At 41.6% G+C, this 18,853-nt stretch overlaps 1 protein-coding gene across 2 annotated transcripts in view; it reads left to right on the top strand.

The window, feature by feature from the left end:
* arfgef1 (ADP-ribosylation factor guanine nucleotide-exchange factor 1 (brefeldin A-inhibited)) overlaps nucleotides 1–18,853 on the top strand; it is a 40,984-nt gene that overhangs the window by 6,645 nt on the left and 15,486 nt on the right. The window contains exons 2-8 of one of the 2 annotated variants that reach the window (XM_017406621.2): nucleotides 10,533–10,563; nucleotides 12,678–12,834; nucleotides 13,070–13,216; nucleotides 14,140–14,319; nucleotides 14,656–14,709; nucleotides 16,878–17,220; nucleotides 17,537–17,668. In XM_017406621.2, the coding sequence (XP_017262110.1) occupies nucleotides 10,533–10,563; nucleotides 12,678–12,834; nucleotides 13,070–13,216; nucleotides 14,140–14,319; nucleotides 14,656–14,709; nucleotides 16,878–17,220; nucleotides 17,537–17,668 (1,044 nt within the window). The remainder of the gene's footprint in view (nucleotides 1–10,532; nucleotides 10,564–12,677; nucleotides 12,835–13,069; nucleotides 13,217–14,139; nucleotides 14,320–14,655; nucleotides 14,710–16,877; nucleotides 17,221–17,536; nucleotides 17,669–18,853) is intronic. The other variant, XM_017406622.3, reaches the window with a different exon arrangement.

The raw sequence follows: 18,853 nt of genomic DNA, 5'->3' as shown, positions 1-18,853 counted from the left end.
CCTCGGTCCTTTCAGAAAGCAGTCTCCAGTTCAGCTTGAAGTATTGAATGAAAGTGGCTTTGTTACACGAACAGAATCTTTCAGCCCTGTGACTACTCCGTTTCTGGTTCAGAGGTTTTTGCCTCCTGTGTTCCACCAGCTCACAACACAAGCTGTGCAAAAAGGGTTACAACCTTCTATATGTTCTGACTTCTTATGGCAAACAAATGAGCTGTTGACGCCTTGTCATCAGAAAGAATGAAGGTTTATTTGCTTTCTAATTCACACCAGAAGGTGTCCGCAAACAGTCTACGGTCTGGGAGCGGTAGGTCGTGTAACAATGGCACCTCAGCTGCACAACAAACATTGACTGTTCTGATTGGGTTGAATGCATTTAAAGCACAAAGCAGACAAAAGTCCCTACTGTTGCTTTGTGTTTTGACAATAAGTTATTTGACTTATCACCGCAGCTAGATTCCCGTGTTTGCTGGAAGCATAATACATAACAAATTTGTGAAAGCCGCTCTTAGTATAACAAGAAAAAGGAGTAGCTTATTAGTAGAAACTAAAATTGCTTTTTGACAAACGACACTAAAATGTCTATGAGCTTTTATCAAAAATTGTTTCCACCAGTGGCTCTGCTGAATTCCTGCTAACGTCCAAGGTACAAGGTGAATTAGTGGACCTGAGCCCCTGCAGATCAGACCAGTCTGCAATCTGTCTAACAAGGAAGTACACTTCGACCGTATAAACAGTCGTTAACGCTTCTCCTCTCTTGGTTGTGTATCTTTTTATATTTGTCTTGGAATGTGACAGCTGTAAAACAAATGTTCACGTCTATATTTTGACCCTTTCTCGGTCTTATGAACCGCTCCTTATGTTCACGTTGAAGCTCGCTCAGCAGCTGCAGCTCATGATGTCTTTCACACTGACTGAAGACCCAAGTTTTGCCTTTTTATAATAGTAATAACCATCCGAGTTGTTAAAATGAAGCTTTTATCAGTTATTACTGATGTTGAGCTTTAAATGACTGACAAAGGAAGGGTCAACTCTGGAAGCTAGTTAGCCTGGTTTGCCGTCTTTTATGTTTCTTTTTTTAAAACAAAACCAAAAAAGAGCTAACATCAAAACTCATCATTTCAGATGCAATTAATTTTGTTTGTAATTATAGCAGTCTAAAAGGCTGCTGGTGTCTGCATGAAGCTCTGCTCTGTTGCAGCTTGCCTCGAAAGGCTGTTAGAAGAGGTCAGGTATGATTAGAAAAAGGTCACTCCAGCTGAATGAGTCGGGGAGGCTTCAGTTAACACTGCACATATTATATTTATCTTTCATTTACTCACTATTTATCTCCAGCTGGTGCGGCAAAATATAATGGCTCCATTTCAGTGAGCAGAAAGCGCGATTCATAACGTTGGAGCAGCAAAGTGTCAAATTATTTGTCCGGAGTAGAAATTTTAAAGTGAATTCATCCCAGTAACAAAGCCAGCAGCTGAGTAATCAAGGCCTTGCGGAGGCAAAGAGCTTTGGGACTTTTTGGCTTGAAAACGAGAGCCCTGATTCAGCCTCAAGAGTGAGACTAGTGATTAGATGAGGGCTTATGTAAGGTTGAGTGAGGGGGGGCACACAAAAACGCATATACGCGCACGCACAAACCTAAGTGCACATGCGATTAGTCAGCCTGGACAACCTCTGACACCATTTCCTTCTTCCCCAGCAAATTTAATTACTGTTGTGCAACCTTTCCTTTCATCCCGGACAATGGAAATGTCTCAGGTCTGATTTTAATCAGGCGCTCCGCTGTGATCACAGCTGCTGTGTATATATTTGTTTGTTTGACGGAGGATAAAGCAAGGCACTACAATTGGTCAGATTACCCAGCTGTAGTTCCTTGTTGGCGTCTTTATTCGTATGTTTGTGCGCATTATGTTATTATAAACTGAGCTCAAAATGCTGCTGTTCAATTAATAAATCTTAGGGAAGAAAAGGGGGAATCCTGCTTTTAGGATAGTGGGTCCACTCTGAAGACACGCCTTGGACCGTTACGACCACCAAGGTTTGAATCTAAGGCATATTTCAGCAGATCGCTGTGCACGATGTCGTTAACTCTAACCATGGGATCTATGGCCAATGCAAATGGACTTCTAAACTTTTTGAAATAGAAATGATGCTGCAGGAGGCGGGATGGCCTTTATCAATCTCCAGCTTCTCTTCCAGGTGATGGAAACCGAGTCAGAGAACCATCTCTAACCTCTCCTGTGTTTGCATGTGCAGAGATTGTAAGAGGGATGGCATTTGCATGATTATAATGTGGATTTTTGACCCAACTAAAGGGCAGGAAATAATTAGTATGCGTTGAAACCATTTCATTTTCCTCTTCTCTGCCTTTGTCTCTTCATTTCCTTTCTCCCGTCTATGACACAGGAGATGAAAAAATGTCTACATACCAGGCACTCAGTCCCTTGCCAGTAGCCTTGCAATATGAGAACGCATGTTCATTTATTGCAAAGGGACCAAAATCAAAGAGCCGTAAAATAACAGGTATATGGAACAGATTTTCTTTGAAAGCCAGCCTGGTTCTCATCTCTGCTTTCTGCCTCTCTGTCCCTTTTTTGTCCTCGCTCTGTCTGAACTCATCGTCCCCTCCCATTGAGCTGTTTTCTTGCTGCTGGCCCTGTGATGTGCTGGAAATCGTCTCCAGGGAGCTGTCTGTTTATCTGGCTCCCTCCTTCCAGTTTAGTATCCATGTGCAGCTGGTGTCGTCCGAAAGTGATGAAATAGTAAAACTCTCATGAGGCGTTCTTTAAATTTGTGCACTTGAGGTAAATACAGGTGCCGCGACTGTGATATCCTGTTGGCAGCACATCTGGTTATTGAATTAGTGCTCATCCAGTAGCTTAAGTCAGCAAGAAAGTGTTCCTAGGTGAGCGCAGCCTGTCATTGCTTGGCTCTACCTGCTGTACACACTGTTGCAGTCTTTTTAATATCACAATACTGTTCAGATGAGCTGCGGAGAACAGTAAGGAGATTACAGTACTTCAAAAAGCCCATGCTGTAGTAATTTACTGGTTATTAACGTTATTTGGGGGATTTTACTAGAAAGCGTGCATGTATTAGTGAATCAAAAAACACTATTTAAGCACAGTCTTAAACATAAACACTGTGAGCGCAGGAGAATTTTTCATTTGGATGGTGGAGTGCTCAATGATCGCAGCATGGTCATTGAACAATATATGATACGTTGAGTACACGGACTATTACCCCCTGCCAAAACTAGTCTCTGAGCAGGCATTAATCAGAGTGTGTCATGGTGGGGTTGTTAAATAAAAGAGGAAAAGTTTGAATTATAAATGAGGCGTTTGAGAAGCGGTATGTTTTGTTTGGGAGAATACCTCCTTTTGTTCTGGACGATTGTACATCTGTGGTGTTTATTACAAGAAAAAGAATTTTAAAAAAAGGGACTGTCTCGGTCAAGATGGTTTTTGCCTCAGATCTGAGTCATGTAAGTTTTTATGTGTTGAAGCAATCGATTATTTTAGGCCCCGTCCACGCAGGAATGGAGTTCAGCCTTGCGTCCACACGGAAACAGCGTTTTAGGAGCTACAAAACGATATTTTTGGATGCCAGAAGGAAAAAAATCTTGAAATGCCACAGTTTCTTTGTCTTGTGGAAATTCAACCTTTTTGAAACTACTAATCTAACCTGCAACCACAACCATGACAGCCATAACGACAAGAATAACGACAAATGACATGCTCGTTTGTGTTACTGGTGCTAGTTTCTCAACTAACATGAGAAATGAGAAGCATTTTGAAAGACCAACACTTGTGTGCAAAAAACCATAGCCTGTTTAAAACCCTTTTCTCCACGCCTCGTTCAACCTTAGAATCCCAGACACGTTGTTGTGTTTAAGATTTAGATCCCTGCAGTAACATAAATCACATTTTGTGTCATTTCTGTATTCAGGTATGTGAAATGACTGATAGACATACATTTGATTGATTTGATGTCACGCATTCTACAAGTCTAAACACGCCTGAAGAGGGGATGGGAGCTGCGATTCCTGCATCAGTAGTCCTAGAGAGTCGTACGTTTGGTGGGCACTTCCAGCAAATTTCTGCTAAGGACTGCTTTGTCACATCAATCAAGTGGGGTAGTGCCCATAAAGATGGTGATTTAAGTGAGTCTGTCAGCAGTAGGAGGCTAAACAGCAGGTTGTTTTACCTCAAGAAGCAACTTGGTCTTCAGTGGGATGTCTGATGAAAGCAGGCTGCCATCTTGCTTTTATATGATAATGGGTGTGGTATTTAAAAACAAAAATGGATCATATACATCCAACCAGGAGCAGAAACGGTGCACTCTTAGCCTCGGTTTGATGTCTGCTTATACAGGGAATCGTGAATATTCATTCACATCTCTTATCGGATCTGTTTACATGAACAGAGAAACGCAAACTTTCAATTTAAGAGCGTGAACAGTGTGCGTAAATAAGAATATGAAGTGTAAATTTACTATAGATTCCCACTTTAGGGTTGGTTAAGAAAGAATATTCAGATACTCGACACGAAGCTTCTGACCTTTGGCTCAGGGTGTCTCAGTTCAACCCTTGCTGATTCATCACCTTATCTATTATTGCTTCATTTGCAAGAGACCAGCTGCACAATTGTGAATTGATATCTGGGCCTTGATCAGCTTTTGCTCAGCGCAATTGAAGGGGATCACCGATAAGCGCCTTTTGAAACGCGTATTAAATAAAGCATGGCTGTAACTTGTCGCAGCTCTCCGTCAGCTTCAGCGTTTAGGTGTAATCTTGGTGTTTATCCCTGCATCTCAGTCAGACACTGTAACCTGAAGCTGCGAGGGTTTTGTCTGTATCTCAGAATAGTTCTCAACTAATTTCAAAAGGTGTTTTTGTATCGTTTTTTCCTCAGTCTTTTTATAGTACAGTAACCACACGCATACAGTCGGCGTTCTCGTGCTTTTTCCATTTTTTTTGTACCGAATTTTAGTCATGCTGGCACTTTGATGTTTCGTGTTAGCTTACTTCAGAGGGCGCTGATCATCTCATGTATTTTTCACAGTCGGTCTTGTTGCGTCGGGCTCGTATATCAGGCTTTGTTTTGTTTCTCAGGGACTCAGGCTATTATGTTTGCCTCAAGTCCGCCACTAAGGTTATGATATACAGACATTAGTGTCCTCCTCTCTGGACACAGATGTACAGTCTGTAGTATATGCAGCTGTAAGTGGACTGTGTTTTCCTAATATTTTGCTGTAATAGTTTGTAGCATGTGGGCTGAAGCTGGGGCTGCAGAGGTAAAGGTTTTCTGAAATTTAGGAAGTATTTTATTTCCCCACATTGTAGGTGCCAAACTGCGCTTTAGCAGCAAGGAAGTACCCGACTAAAGTGTGCACATGTTCATTTTGTACACTTGCTGGCAATCAGAAACTGATTTCTTTTGCCCTCTCAACTCTATACAGACTTTGAAGTGAAATTGTATTCACTGCCAAGCAGATATGTGGACAGATTTTGGCATCTTGAGACAGCCGCAACAAAGTATCTGGGTTAACTTTGGTCGGTCCTGAGCTGAGATTGCTGCTTTACTCGATATCAGCAGATCAGAACTGGCCGGTACATCAGAGAAAATAGATTTTACTACATGTAATCAACCCGTATATTTCCTGATAACAAGAAAAACGCTTGAACAGACTTTTGAAATGTCCCTCTCGGAATATTCGCCGTTCTGATCTCAACGCTCGTTTCTCATCTTGCTGTCACCTGCTGTTAGAATCAAGATGGCACACTTCTCAGTGAAATTAGTCGTTTCGTTTGACAAATCACAGCCAGGCCTAAAGCAGCGTTCCTTCGTTTCCCAGATGTTTAAAGGACCCTTCTTTCAGGCTGCAGGATACAGCTGTAGTCCACCACAATAACAAGTTATCCGAGCAGCAAATTAAAATCTGTTTGAGTCACTATTATAGTAGATTGTGTAAGTTTTCCTAAGCACATATAAACAAATCCCTTATTTGCTGTGCCTGTGTTGAAACTAGGCTCTGGTCATATATTAAAAATTTAAGTGTTTGTTTTTTTAAGTTCAGGTTACGTTCACTCACTAAATTGGCAGCACTGTCAGCGGTGTGGAAGACGTCTTATGGTTTTCCTTCTCCTTAAATGGACCACACCTCTAAAGAAGTATTCAGGGTCAAAGGTTTTTGATTTTCTGTACCAAAAAAGGCCAACCAAGTTGGACCTGGTGACAAATTTGAGTAACTTTAACGTGATTTCAGTCCGATTGCGTTAGCTGACAAATAGAAACAGCTGGGGTTATTTTGAGATCTTTCTTTCTTTTATAAAAATAAATAAATATATTATGAGAAAACTTACTCTAAAAGGATTTAGAGTAGTAGTGTGTGTGACGGTGTCTGCCAAAGTAAAACTATCGTGTATTTTTACATAGTTTACTGTCTGTAAACCAGCATAACAGTGTGGGTCATTTGTTTCTGAAGCGGTTCTTTCACGCAGCAGGTTTGGGTTTTTCAGACCTTTTGAGTTGGTCGTGTCTAGAGACATCCAAAAGAATAAAAAGTCAATTCTTAACGCTTTATGTCACCCTGAAGAGTTTTATGGTTTCACTGCTTCAATCAACCTGTTCTAAAACAACCTATGAGTATGATGCTACCACCATTGTGCTTTAAAGTCTATACACTGCTATGGCTACTAAATACCTTTTACTCTTCTAGATTTACAGTTTGCCTCTGCAGCCAAATATTGAATCTTGGGAAACGTTTCTTTTAGCCATTTTGTCAGCTGATTTTGGAACAGAAGCTCAGTTCCTGTTGATGTTGTTATAAAATTGACCTCGGGGGCCGCTCTCCTGCATGTTTTAGATACATTCTTGCTTTAAAATACCTGCTTTAAGTGGATGACTTGTTGCCATGCTCCTGGAGAACCTGATGATTTGGTGAGGAGGTGATTAAACCGTTTGAATCAGGTGTGTTGGAGCAGAAAAACCTAAAGCTCCCAGGACAGCGGCCCTTGACGCCTGGAGTTTGACCCCCTGATGTAAAGCTTTTATGACTCTGGTGTTCCAGACTTTTACCTTTTAGTGGTTCTCAGGCTGTTCTTGAACATAACAAAAAATTTCCTCAAAGCCGATTGTGACCGTTCTGGTTTTTCTCCAAGTCTTTGGAAAAAGTGCCTTGGACTTCTAAATAGTTGGACCCCATTTTAAAATGTTTGAATTGATTATTCCTGGGAGTGTTGCAGTTGTGAACGTCTCCTGAAGCCATTTCTGCTGCAGATGTTGGCGTTAAATTTGCACTGCTCCTTAGGCTTATTATTGTACTGAGTGTTGGTCAACCTAACGCAAACAAACCCCTTGTTACAGTCTTCAAGATCCGTGAATAACTAGTTTCCTTAAAAGATCATTTGCTTTAAAACTGGTAAAACGAGAATATTATAGTTGCAAAAGAAGGTTAAACAGCAGCGCCTGTTTTTCAGCACATCTGCATCTGAATCTCTGGTCTCTCGCTTCCAGTTTGTTTCCATTAAGCCCCATAAACATCGACTCGATTACAGCTTCAGAGGAAGACATTCATTTAGATTCTCTCGCTGTTTCGCCAGCGGTACATTTTCAGGTCAGATCGTCTTAAATTTATCAATCTAAGGTTTCGAAATCAATTAAAATATATCAAAACAAAACAGAATCTGTGTGGTTGGAACAACCTGTAGAAAAACATAGTTTAAGTTTTGAATCCATTGATATATTATGATTTGATACCACTTATTTCCATCTTCCTGTAATAAATTACAGTGAAATTAAAAATCTATAGTCAACATATATGGGTACTAAACCAGACTCATCTAATATTACTGCTTATCTTTAATTATACAATATTAAAAGTACACAAAAAGATAAAGCAATGGTACATTAAATGGTAAATATGAGATAAAGCCAAAAAAAAAGTATAAATAATTAAACAATTTGTAAGCCATTTATTCATTATTTATGTGCTATTTATTCTAATAGGTCAGGACATCAGTGTTTGTGTTTACATAATTCTACAGATTTAATCATCCTTTTCTGACTTGCTGTGTATTGTTGCGTTACAGCTGAATTATAGATAAGTAGAGCCAATCAGTCTGTCTCTGTTGACAACCTGACACTTACTCAGGTCTCGTGTCACATTCGGACATTTTCGGATCCAAAACAACCCTCCGCGTCTGCCTCTCCTCTTTCTTTCCCTGCCGAGTCGTTTTTTGTTTTTGAAAACCTGCCTTAATCCATTTCCACTGAGCATTAGGTGCTAAATATTCTCTCCAAATGGATTTCTTTTGAAAACGACTCTCAGCCTCGCAGCAGTGAAATAATTGAGCATGACTATGGTTCCCCCCCCCAACAACCGTGGGCAGGTGCAGGTCTGTGAGGATGCTGCCAATTGTAACTGTGCTTTTAAACACTTCATCATTCAAGGCCTCCTTTAATGTCTCGTACCAATAGGCCTCTTTCTTTTCTTCGCTCTATTTTTGTCCCTTCCTTTCACGCTCATCCTTCCCCTCTGTGTGTGCGTCCTTTTCTCTCTCTCTCTCTCTTTTTCCCTGCTCCTCTCTGTCAATTTTCAGTAATTTCATACAGTTGCTTTCATGTCTTGGGGTCTGTGAAATAAACACATGTTGGCCTGGCTCACGGACTCGTCGCAGAGTGAATAATGATTACGTTTTTGGCACTGTGCAGCAGCCAAGGTAACACATTAACAAGGCTGTTGCAACATAAACAAAACAGTCAGCTTTACAAAAAGGGAAGAAATTGAAATAAATACAGCTTTTAGTTCGAGATGCACCGATCCTTCCTGCCAATTGAGATTTCTGATTTCCCCTCTAAGTATTATAATACATTGTAAACTTTTTTACCCTCATTTTAGTTGAATTGAAGATTTAAATGTGTTTATAATAAAAATACGACAGTAAAACAATTAGATTTTCTCCAAAACAGCTGCAGGTTACAGAACTTTCTTTATCTGACACCGAAAATCTACAAATAGTGTAAATAATAATCTTCCAGGTTATTCAACAAAGGGGTTTTTTATAAATTAATTCCAGCCAAAATGCAGATATCTACTTTATAAGACAAGTTATAGACCCATAACACTTTATTCTTCTAATCTGTGCTGCTACTTTGACTTTCTACACGCTGCCTTTTCAAATCAAATTTTATTTGTATAGCACATTTCAGCAGCAAGGCATTTCAAGGTGCTTTACATAATTAAAAAACAAAATAAAAACAGCATGTGACAATGAATAAACAGTAAGAAAGAGACAAACATCAAAAACCCGCACTCTAACCCTAATTTAGCCATAAGCAACTCTAAACAGGTGGGTTTTAAGTTGAGATTTAAAGGCACCCAGTGTTTCAGCTGTTTTACAGTTTTCTGGAAGTTTGTTCCAAATTTGTGGTGCATAGAAACTGAATGCTGCTTCTCCTCGTTTGGTTCTGGTTCTGGGGATGCAGAGCAGTCCAGAAGCAGAAGATCTGAGGGGTCTAGACGGTTGGTACAGCGATAACAGATCTTTAATGTATTGTGGTGCTAAACCGTTCAGTGATTTATAAACTAACAACAGTATTTTAAAGTCTATTCTTTGAGCTACAGGGAGCCAGTGTAGGGACTTTAAAACTGGTGTTATGTGCTCTATCTTCCTGGTTTTAGTGAGAACACGAGAACACTTTTGTCCCAGTAGAGTTGCCGTAGCTTCCAGCAATAGAAACGTGTCGCAGAAAAGATGTTTTCACATCATTTCTATCTTTTCTTTGCTGAACCCTGAAGAATTTGTCTGTAAATAATGGCTGAAGTTATCAAAACATTACTACTTTTAGCAATGACCTTGTTTGTGTATAAATTCCCAGTGATAAACACGAAGCTAATGTTAGCTTAGCATCTATGCTAATTGTTGATGAATGAGGGATTTTTGACGTTCTTGTGCACTTTTTATCAGGCATTAAAATATCTAAATCAAGGTTTTTAAGCTTTATTCTTAGCCAATTACAGCTTGCTAATTATAAAAACCTATGTAGATATAATTTTTTTGTCAACTTGCTTGGAAATTAAAGCTCTCACACAGAAAGCTGAACTTAAATGTGTCACCTGTTGAAGTGGCAGCTGGTACTTTAAAGGAAAACCATTAAGCTGTAAAATGAGCTGCTGACAGACCTTACACCTCTTCTGCCCCCCCCCCCCACGTTTTATTTAAACACTCTATAAAAAGCTAATTTTGATTATTTTTCACTCAATAAAAATCCCACCGAAGATGTTGCTTCGACAAAATTAGTGCTTAGTTGTGGCGCGTTCAGGGGTCAGCGGGGAATCGGGTTTTGATTTGATTTCCTGAAATGTTATTGTGTTTACAAGGATATTTTTAGAAAAAACAAATAAAGGAATCATTTTAGAAAAGATGGAGAAAGCCTCGAGTAAAATTAATTACGGTATCTCTGTCTTTTTCCTAAATGACATAATTTGTTGCACTTGACGAGTTGACCAAGTTGTCTCTTTTCTTTCTCTTTCAGAGGAAATTAAGGAGGAATCAGAAAAGTTAAGGTAAGAATCTGATAGATTTTATAACAACATGGTTGTTTTAATGGGTTTTGTCTCATTGGGTTGGATGTGAAATTCCTGGCTCGGTTTCAGGCCTCGCTGTGTCTTTCTCCTGTGTTCGGACCAGTAAAGGAGATTAGAGCATTGTGTGTGTGTGTGTGTGTGTGTTCGCTCGCTCTTATGCACAGCCTCCTGTGTGTGTGTGTCTTTGCCTGGCTTTTTTCCAGAAAGCCCCCTTGCGTTGTCATTAATGGGTTTCTTCATGAAGCCCTGCCTGCTGTTGAATTTTTCTTTTTTTTTGGTTTGGATGGTGTGCCCTGTTAGTGAAAGGGTTTGCCAAGTAACACGAGCTTTGGAATGTGAACCCCCCCATCTTCTCCTCCTCTTCATGCTCTTTCTGCTTCCTCTTTCATTCCTCTGCTCGCTCCCCGTTGGTCCATCCAGATTTTTGCCGGCGATTTTGCAACTTGCAGATCAAAAAGCTTGGTTCCATTTCAGGTTCTCGGCTCCCCACCCCCGCCTCTTTTTTCCCCCTCTAATTTCTGAATACAAATTATCTCTGATGGCCTGTAGTTCTATTTAAATAGAAGTTGTGTATTGTGCCTTCATGAGGTCTTGAATAGAAAACAACATCCTTGAAATCTCTCAATAAGAGGATTGGGATGTATTTAATGAATAAATCTCTGTTTAAAATTAAACTTTGATGCATTACACTTTTTGTTTGGCTCAGATTCATAGAAGAAGTACTGTTCAGTTTAACTTTTTGAGTTCTTTTTACCACTTTGATGGTATTTATTTTGCAACAACTCATGTCTATTTAATGCAACGTTCGATAAGTCTGAAAAATATAGGAGTGTTTGTTTCCAGATGAAGGATTAGCTTTCAGCTGCCATAATTAAAACATTCACCTAAAAAAATTGCCTATCTTTACTACATACTTGACATACTGCTGGTTCAATTGGAGCACCGGGAAAATACAACTAGATCAACTTATCAGCCGATTGATTTATTTGTCCAATTCGGAAATTCTGTCCAATGTCGGCCATTGGACGCCTGGATCTGTAAAGAGCTGCATGGACCATAAAAAGCTCATATCATGAGGCAGAAAATGTCCCGTTCAGGATAATGTTTGTTCTAAAAGCCAGCTCAGGCAGGTGAAATGTGATAACGGAGAGAACCAGAGATGGGGATGGATCCTGCACACAAGCTGATAGAGTTGCTACTTACTGCTGAATCACAGCCTCGTTTTGTTTTGTGCAAAACATTTCGTAAAATATCAAGTTTTCTTTTATTTTGTGGGATTTAGTAGCTAATTTCTTTCACTCTGTTGTTGTTTTTGGATCGTCTTTCCAAGCTCATTGCTTCTATCTCTTTACCTGTCTCCATTTCTCCCTTTTTAATTTTTAATGCTTGTTTCCTTTTTTTAATTTCACACGGCTTCCTCTGGAATATCCCCCCCCCCCTTTCTTATGAGCCTCTGTCCTCTCGTGCCCCGCTGTGAGGTCGTCCCCCCTAAAAGAGCTGAAGTCATCCTTCTTCGTTGCCAAGACGTAAAACAAAGCGACGTCCTCCTTCACTATCTCGTCCGCCTCCCTCCCTCGCCTCTGTTTTTCTCTTATTCCGGCTCGAGCCGTGGGCGTGGCGGCAGCGCCTGCTGGAAGCTGTGCAGACATGGCTGCTGAAAGCGATGGGCCACGTTTTTTTGGTAAAAAAAATAGCTGCATCAGTTGTTCTCCTAGTGGTTGGTCAGGAGAAAATAAGGATTCTCTCTCTGTGAGATCAGGTGACATTTTGAAGCATCCTGGTACATTAGATCCAGTGTAATATTGATTCTACTGCTCCGGATCTCCCCAGAGGAGCAGAATTCAAAGGAATATGTTCTTTAAGGTGTAGCATGTTTAATATCCTGCTCCAGCTTTGGAAGAGGATGTCCCGTGTGGTGAAACATCCCGAACACTTTGGTTTTCTTCTTCTAGTCGTGTCTGGGTGTCAGGAGAAGCGTGAGCGTGTCAGACCGATGTTTGAACCCGTCTTTTCCCAAGCTGTTAACCAGGACTGAGCGATCCATTGTTTTTTGTCTCTTTTTTTATTTCTGTTTTTGCATTCTTCTTCCTTAGCCCACCCAGTGGAGATGGCAAATCCGGCTCCAGCACTTTACCGCCAATCAAATCGAAGACGAACTTCATCGAAGCCGACAAGTACTTCTTGCCTTTTGAGCTGGCCTGTCAGTCCAAATGTCCCCGCATCGTCATCACCTCGCTCGACTGTTTACAGGTCAGTGGCTGGACAGCTTAGCCAGCAAGACCGCCAAATGTTTCCGAGTGTTTTAGTCTGGAAGCTCAGGGAAGCACATCCTCGAAAAGTCCCACTGAGGGCTGAATTATGGAAAACTATCTGAGCTGTGAACTGAAATCCCTGGAGAACTTGTCCTTGGAATAAAGGTTAGCAGGAGGGCGGGGGTGTTCTCTGGCTTTACAAGTTGTGCTTGTGTTTACTCCTCCATGTGTAGAAGCTGATAGCATATGGCCACCTGACGGGCAGCGCCCCGGACAGCACGGCTCCGGGCAAGAAGCTCATCGACAGGATCATCGAGACCATCTGTGCTTGTTTTCAAGGACCTCAGACTGATGAGGGTGTGCAGCTACAGATTATTAAGGTAACATTACAACAGCCACTTATACTTTTAGCTTAGAGCCTTGTTTGAACTTATTAACTTGGCCTAGCTGCCGCTCCAGCAGCGTTTTGTAGACATTACGGAGTTAAAGTTTGATGCTTTTATTTGTCGAGTGGATGATCCTGGAAGTAAAGTTTTGCCTCATTTGCATAATCTCTCTGCTAGAGTTGTAGAAGTTTTATCAGGACAGCAAAGATTTCTTTTATTTAAATTTATAACTTAAAAATATGCACATCAGGCTTTAAAGCAGAGGTCTCCAAGCCCCGGGCCGCGGACCGGTACCAGTCCATGGGTCATTTAGTATCGGGCCGCACAGAAAGAATAATTAACTTATAGTATTCCCGTTTTTTTTATTTTCGGAGTCTGAACGACGTTTATTTTGAAAACTGACCGGATTCTCTCCACTCCATCCGTCTATGACTCCCTCTTGATTGGTCAGAACGCTTATCGAGGTCACATGATGCGTTACCGCTAAAAACAAACCCACAAGCAGCAAAACGAGTAAAAAACAAACGTCTCTGGAAGCCCTAGATGGGACCGTCTGGTTACTGAGAAACAGGCTCAGAGTTCCACTGATTCAGAGTTATGGTGAGTTGTATTCTTAGTGGTCTCTTATTTTGAAGGGCGTGTTTAAACACAGAGAACATCAGGGGGAGGAGAGGCTGTTATTCATGTTGATAACGCAGCTAACAAAGCTGCGAGGACACGTTGGATTTACCTTTATTATGTTTTTTAAAAAATACCCCCGTTTTCATGCTGCTCATATCATTTTATTTTGTTGAATTTATCCGCCACACCTTCAAAGGCCGGTCCGTGAAAATCCTGTCTGATAATGAACCGGTCCGTCGGGGAGCGCTGCTTTAAAGTCTAACGAGTGGCGTTTTCCTCACCCCTCCTCCCTCCAGGCTCTGCTGACGGCCGTGACGTCGCAGCACATAGAAATCCACGAAGGTACGGTGCTGCAGGCCGTGCGCACCTGCTACAACATCTACCTGGCCAGCAAGAACCTCATCAACCAGACGACGGCGAAGGCCACGCTCACGCAGATGCTCAACGTTATCTTCGCTCGCATGGAGAACCAAGCGGTACGTGCAGCCGCCCGGAAGAATGCCGAAACGCACGCAATTCTGTTGCGTATGAACGCGCGGAAGCGAGATGGGGAAAAAAGACTCGGAAAGCTGCTTTAATCTGAGCTGTATTATTTCAAAAATTCGATTTGAGCAACGCAGCAGTTTTGCATTAAATCTTGTTCGCTTAAATTCAACCAGAGCTGCTCGAATCAGAGGGACATTTAAGGTGTTGCCTTCAAAGACAGCTTGCTCTAATGTCATCTTTTTCTTTTTGAATGACACTTTCCCCCCCTCCTCCTCCTCCTCACCTGCCTCCCTCCCTCCCTCCCTTCCTTTTTTTTGGACACATAGCTTACAAATCACAAGCTATCTTGGTCTCTGGCCTCCAGAAAGCGTGACCGCCAGGTAAAGCGTGCAGGACTTGCCGTGATATTGCCTGATCAGAACTCTTTAACTCTTTCCTGTGTGTGTGTATTTGCGCCACTTTAAGTTTTTTTTTTTCCCGCCCCTCATCCAGTCGTGCGCTCATCCGTTTCGCTTCCTTTCCTGCTGCGCTGCAACGCGAATGCCGTCCTCCACCATCTTGCTTGCCGTGGCTTCTCTTCTCATCTCGCTTTCTTTCCCCACAGCATCCTAGGTTTCTAAATGCACCTGGCGGCGGTGAATCTTTTTTTAAATATTTAGTGTCTCTTACGGCCTCTCACGGTTCTTGTAGGGCAGCGGCTCTGAGACGGAGAGATAAACGGGAGTTGCGAGCAGGAAATAAAGAAAAGCAGACTTTGAGTCTTATTATTATGCCGCCCTGCTGCTCGGGGAGATCCACGTTCTGTGTTTGTGTGTCCTACTGGCTGCAGCTCAGCATGGTCTGATCTCACACACACACACACACACACACCCTTCACTATCCGACTGAGGTGGCATTTAAATAATGAGCTTAGTTTGTTTGTGCTGCCTCGACTTTCCCCTCCGGTACGTTTCGTCTGCTCGTATTTGATGCCAAACGTTTGTTTAAAAGGCCCCTTCATTGAATTTATTTTGGTTACATTTTACGTGCGACAAAGGCAGCAGGCTCATTCAATTAGAACCGAACGGCTCCTAATCGGAGCGCGCTTTTCAAGACAAGACATAAACTGTCGAATTAACGTTGTAAGATGAGCTGAGACGCGGGACTCGCTGGAAAAACCGATATAATCGCCCGAAAGGGAAAGGCTTCTGTCTGTAAGCAAAATATCTCTTGAAACACCAAGCAGATTTTAATAAAGCTTACAGAAAATAATCACTGAATGTACATCTACAACCGATAAACCTTTGGAGTCAGCCTGATTAAAGATGGCTGCCACAGCTAATCAATCATAGCCAACAGAGAAATGTCTCTAACCCTGTCAGTTTTACAGACACTGAGCTGAACGTTTGTGTGGCAGTAGCTGAGACTGATCTCAAATCGTATTTTGGACACAAACAAATTTCAGAGGTTCTGTCTGTTAGCAAAATATCTCATGAACCACTGAACGCACTTTATTGAAACTTTCATATATTAATCGTCGGCTGTACGTCTATAACTGATTAACTTTTAGAGTCGATCTGATTCAAAATGGCCGCTACAGCCTATCAACACAACACAAAAATGGCTATACTCAGTCAGTTTTACTCAGGTTGTAGCTGAGAGTCGTTCGCGACACATTTACGGGACTAACTACTGAATTTAAACATTCATATTTGGCTACGTTTTCCCACCTGTGGCTGATTTTTATTCCCTGACTCCATGCTGCCTTCGATGGGTCCATCACTGGTTCTGTAAATGTGTCACTTTTACGTTTCCATTCGTGCCTCCATGTCCCTTTCAGCTCCTGGAGACGCTCGCGTCCGTCTGTGTGGTTTCTTTTTCTTAACCTTTTTTTTTTTTATTCTCTTCAAATGCACTTTGGCTGCGAAAGTCAGGCTGAGAGATTTTTTGCACTGCTTAGTTTTTGGTTTTTTGGAAACTGTGTTTGTGTTTTCTGTGTCCAACGGTGCAGATAATTGTTTTTATTGTCTCTGGAGATAAAAGCTCCAAACGTTTCTCTGTCGAAAGTTAAAATGTGACCGCGTTCAAACAGCCGGTCTGATAGGAGAAATATCGCAGCGTTCGCCGGCGTAGTGATCTTTAGGCGGTCATAGCTGTGTGCGAACGTCTCCTTGGCTCGTTTTTTGGCTCACGACCCTTCAAGCTGCAGCACGGCAACACTCCATCGCTCCCTCTCTGTCAGACGCATGTCAGCCATGACACATCCGTCAGGACGTGCCCGTGTGAGCCATTTTCCACCAGAAGTGCTTCATGAAATGCACCCGGCACCAGAAAGCATGAAATGATTTCACATGTTGGTGTTATAGTAGCATGTTAGTGGAGATTCATGTGCGTTTCCATACAGCTGACACCTTAGATGCATTTTTTAAAACATACAAGCTATATTTGTGTCTGATTAAACCCGTAAATAATGATGTTTCACTCTTTGATTTGCGGTTCTGTTTCCTGATGTTTTCGACCCTTCCTTTTTTTCTCGTGTTTGTGTGCGTTCTCCCCTCCCCTGCCTCAGCTGCAGGAAGTGAAGCAGCTGGAGCGAGACCGGCACCGGCAGCATTCCCCGGTCACCCAGCACGCCGAGCCCGAGTCCCCCCAGCTCCAGACCCCCGTCCACCCGCCCGCCAAGCCTCCAAGCCAGGAGGCCAACGGGCCCGTCAGCCCGCCGACCCCGAGCATCGCCTTCCCGCCCACGCCTTCGACACCGGCCCCGGAGTCCAGCAGCAGGTCTGTGTCCGGGGAGCCGGGGGAGCGGGGCCCCGTCTACGAGAGCCCGGATCCTGAGAACGGCTCTGAGTTCTGCGTGGCTGAGAATGAGCAGACGGAGGCGGACCAAGCCACCGCAGCGGCAGCACAGAGTAAGACAATAAAATTAAATTAAAGCTTTTGTGTTGATTCGCTTCAAATATCCTTCAAACTGAGGCTATTAGGCTCCTTTCACTCATAATTACAGGATTGTTTAGGATGTTTTTGTCAAAGAATTGAATATGTAGATGTTTTACTGTTCAGTCTTGGATTATTTAGACATTTATAGTTACAGTAAATACCTTACAACAGACTATTTTATGCAAGAAAAACTAACAAGAAGAATCAGCATTAGTTGTTCCAAAGATTTCTAACAAGGAAATCAGAATCTGTCACCGTTTAGCTGAAGCTGGATGTGTTTTCCCTCAGATGCAGCATCCAAACAGCGTGAAAGAGCAGGTGGAGAGGAGGAGGAGGAGGAGGAGACCCCAAACTACGAAGAGAAAGCCCAGGAAATAGTTCAGAGTATTCTGCAGGAGGTGGTCAACACTGTGGCGGGAGGTAAGTTTAAAATGTTTGTTTTTATAAATGGCTTTTCCCAAAACCTGATATTATTTTCTCCAGTTTGTGCAGAACAGAAGAGCTGAGATTTTTCCACCAAAACGTCTGCAAATGTTTTTAAATTCACAGCAAATTTACTGATCGAATAGATTCATCTCTGCAGTTTAAAGCATCTGCTATACATCGAATTACTCCTCCTATTTGCTTTCTTCAAGCTTAAAATATTTGTCTTTTTAAACAAGTTGCACCTCTGATAACAAGCAAACTTGATTCTAATTTGTATTTCCCTCACACCCTGCCAAAAAGAAGAATCAACACTTTTTCTTTTCTTCAAAAGTTTAGAAAAGTTTTTAGTTTTTCCCCCTCTGGCAGTAAAAAAAAGCTACATCAGCTCGTCCGCTTGGAAAAAAAAAAAAACTGCTGCTTTCCCTTCTTTTTTTCTTACTTGCTCAGTGATTTGGGGGTAAAATAAAAATAAAAAGTTTGGGAAGATCCACGGCGGTGATCACCAAATGGCGCCCCGTGGGCCGGATTTGGCTGCTTCGATAAGTCACCGAAGGATAAAAACGACGTGAAAAAGAAACAAAAGGTTCATTTGTATTTAGGCAACCTCAAAACATCAGTGATAATAATAAAAAAGAGGCCGATTCAATCAGGTTTTAATGCTTTAATTCACCAATTTCTGTCCTCCTGAGGCTGTATCAGTCTGACTTCCTGTTTATAATGAATCTAAGGTGAAACCTTGACCTTCCTTACTTTTAAGGCTGTTTATGTCCCACTGGTTCTACCTTTAAAAATTAAGATAAAATGTTATTCTGCATTTTAATTATCTTCTGCTGCTTGAATTTTTGCAATAATGAAGTCAAACACAAACATAACTCTTTCTTCAACGGGTTTTTTCAACTAAATATCCTTATTTCACATTTTTAACAGTTGACTTTTATCATATCTTATTGTTTTTTTTATTCCAACTTGTTTAACCTTTCTGCACAGTGGCTCAGGAAGAAAAATAACCAAAACCCTTTGCATAAAAATGAATTTGTTTATTTATATGGCACCATATAAATAATAACAAAAGTCATCTCAGGGCATTGCGTAAAAGAAACAAAACAACAAATCCAAATAATAAATCCAGTTTAGATCCAGATTCAAATCCAATTAGTCGATTCATTTCCTGTTATAATA

This window comes from Kryptolebias marmoratus, linkage group LG21, assembly GCF_001649575.2.
Source record: "Kryptolebias marmoratus isolate JLee-2015 linkage group LG21, ASM164957v2, whole genome shotgun sequence".
Lineage (NCBI taxonomy): Eukaryota > Metazoa > Chordata > Actinopteri > Cyprinodontiformes > Rivulidae > Kryptolebias > Kryptolebias marmoratus.
This window is presented reverse-complemented; position numbering and strand designations above follow the sequence as displayed.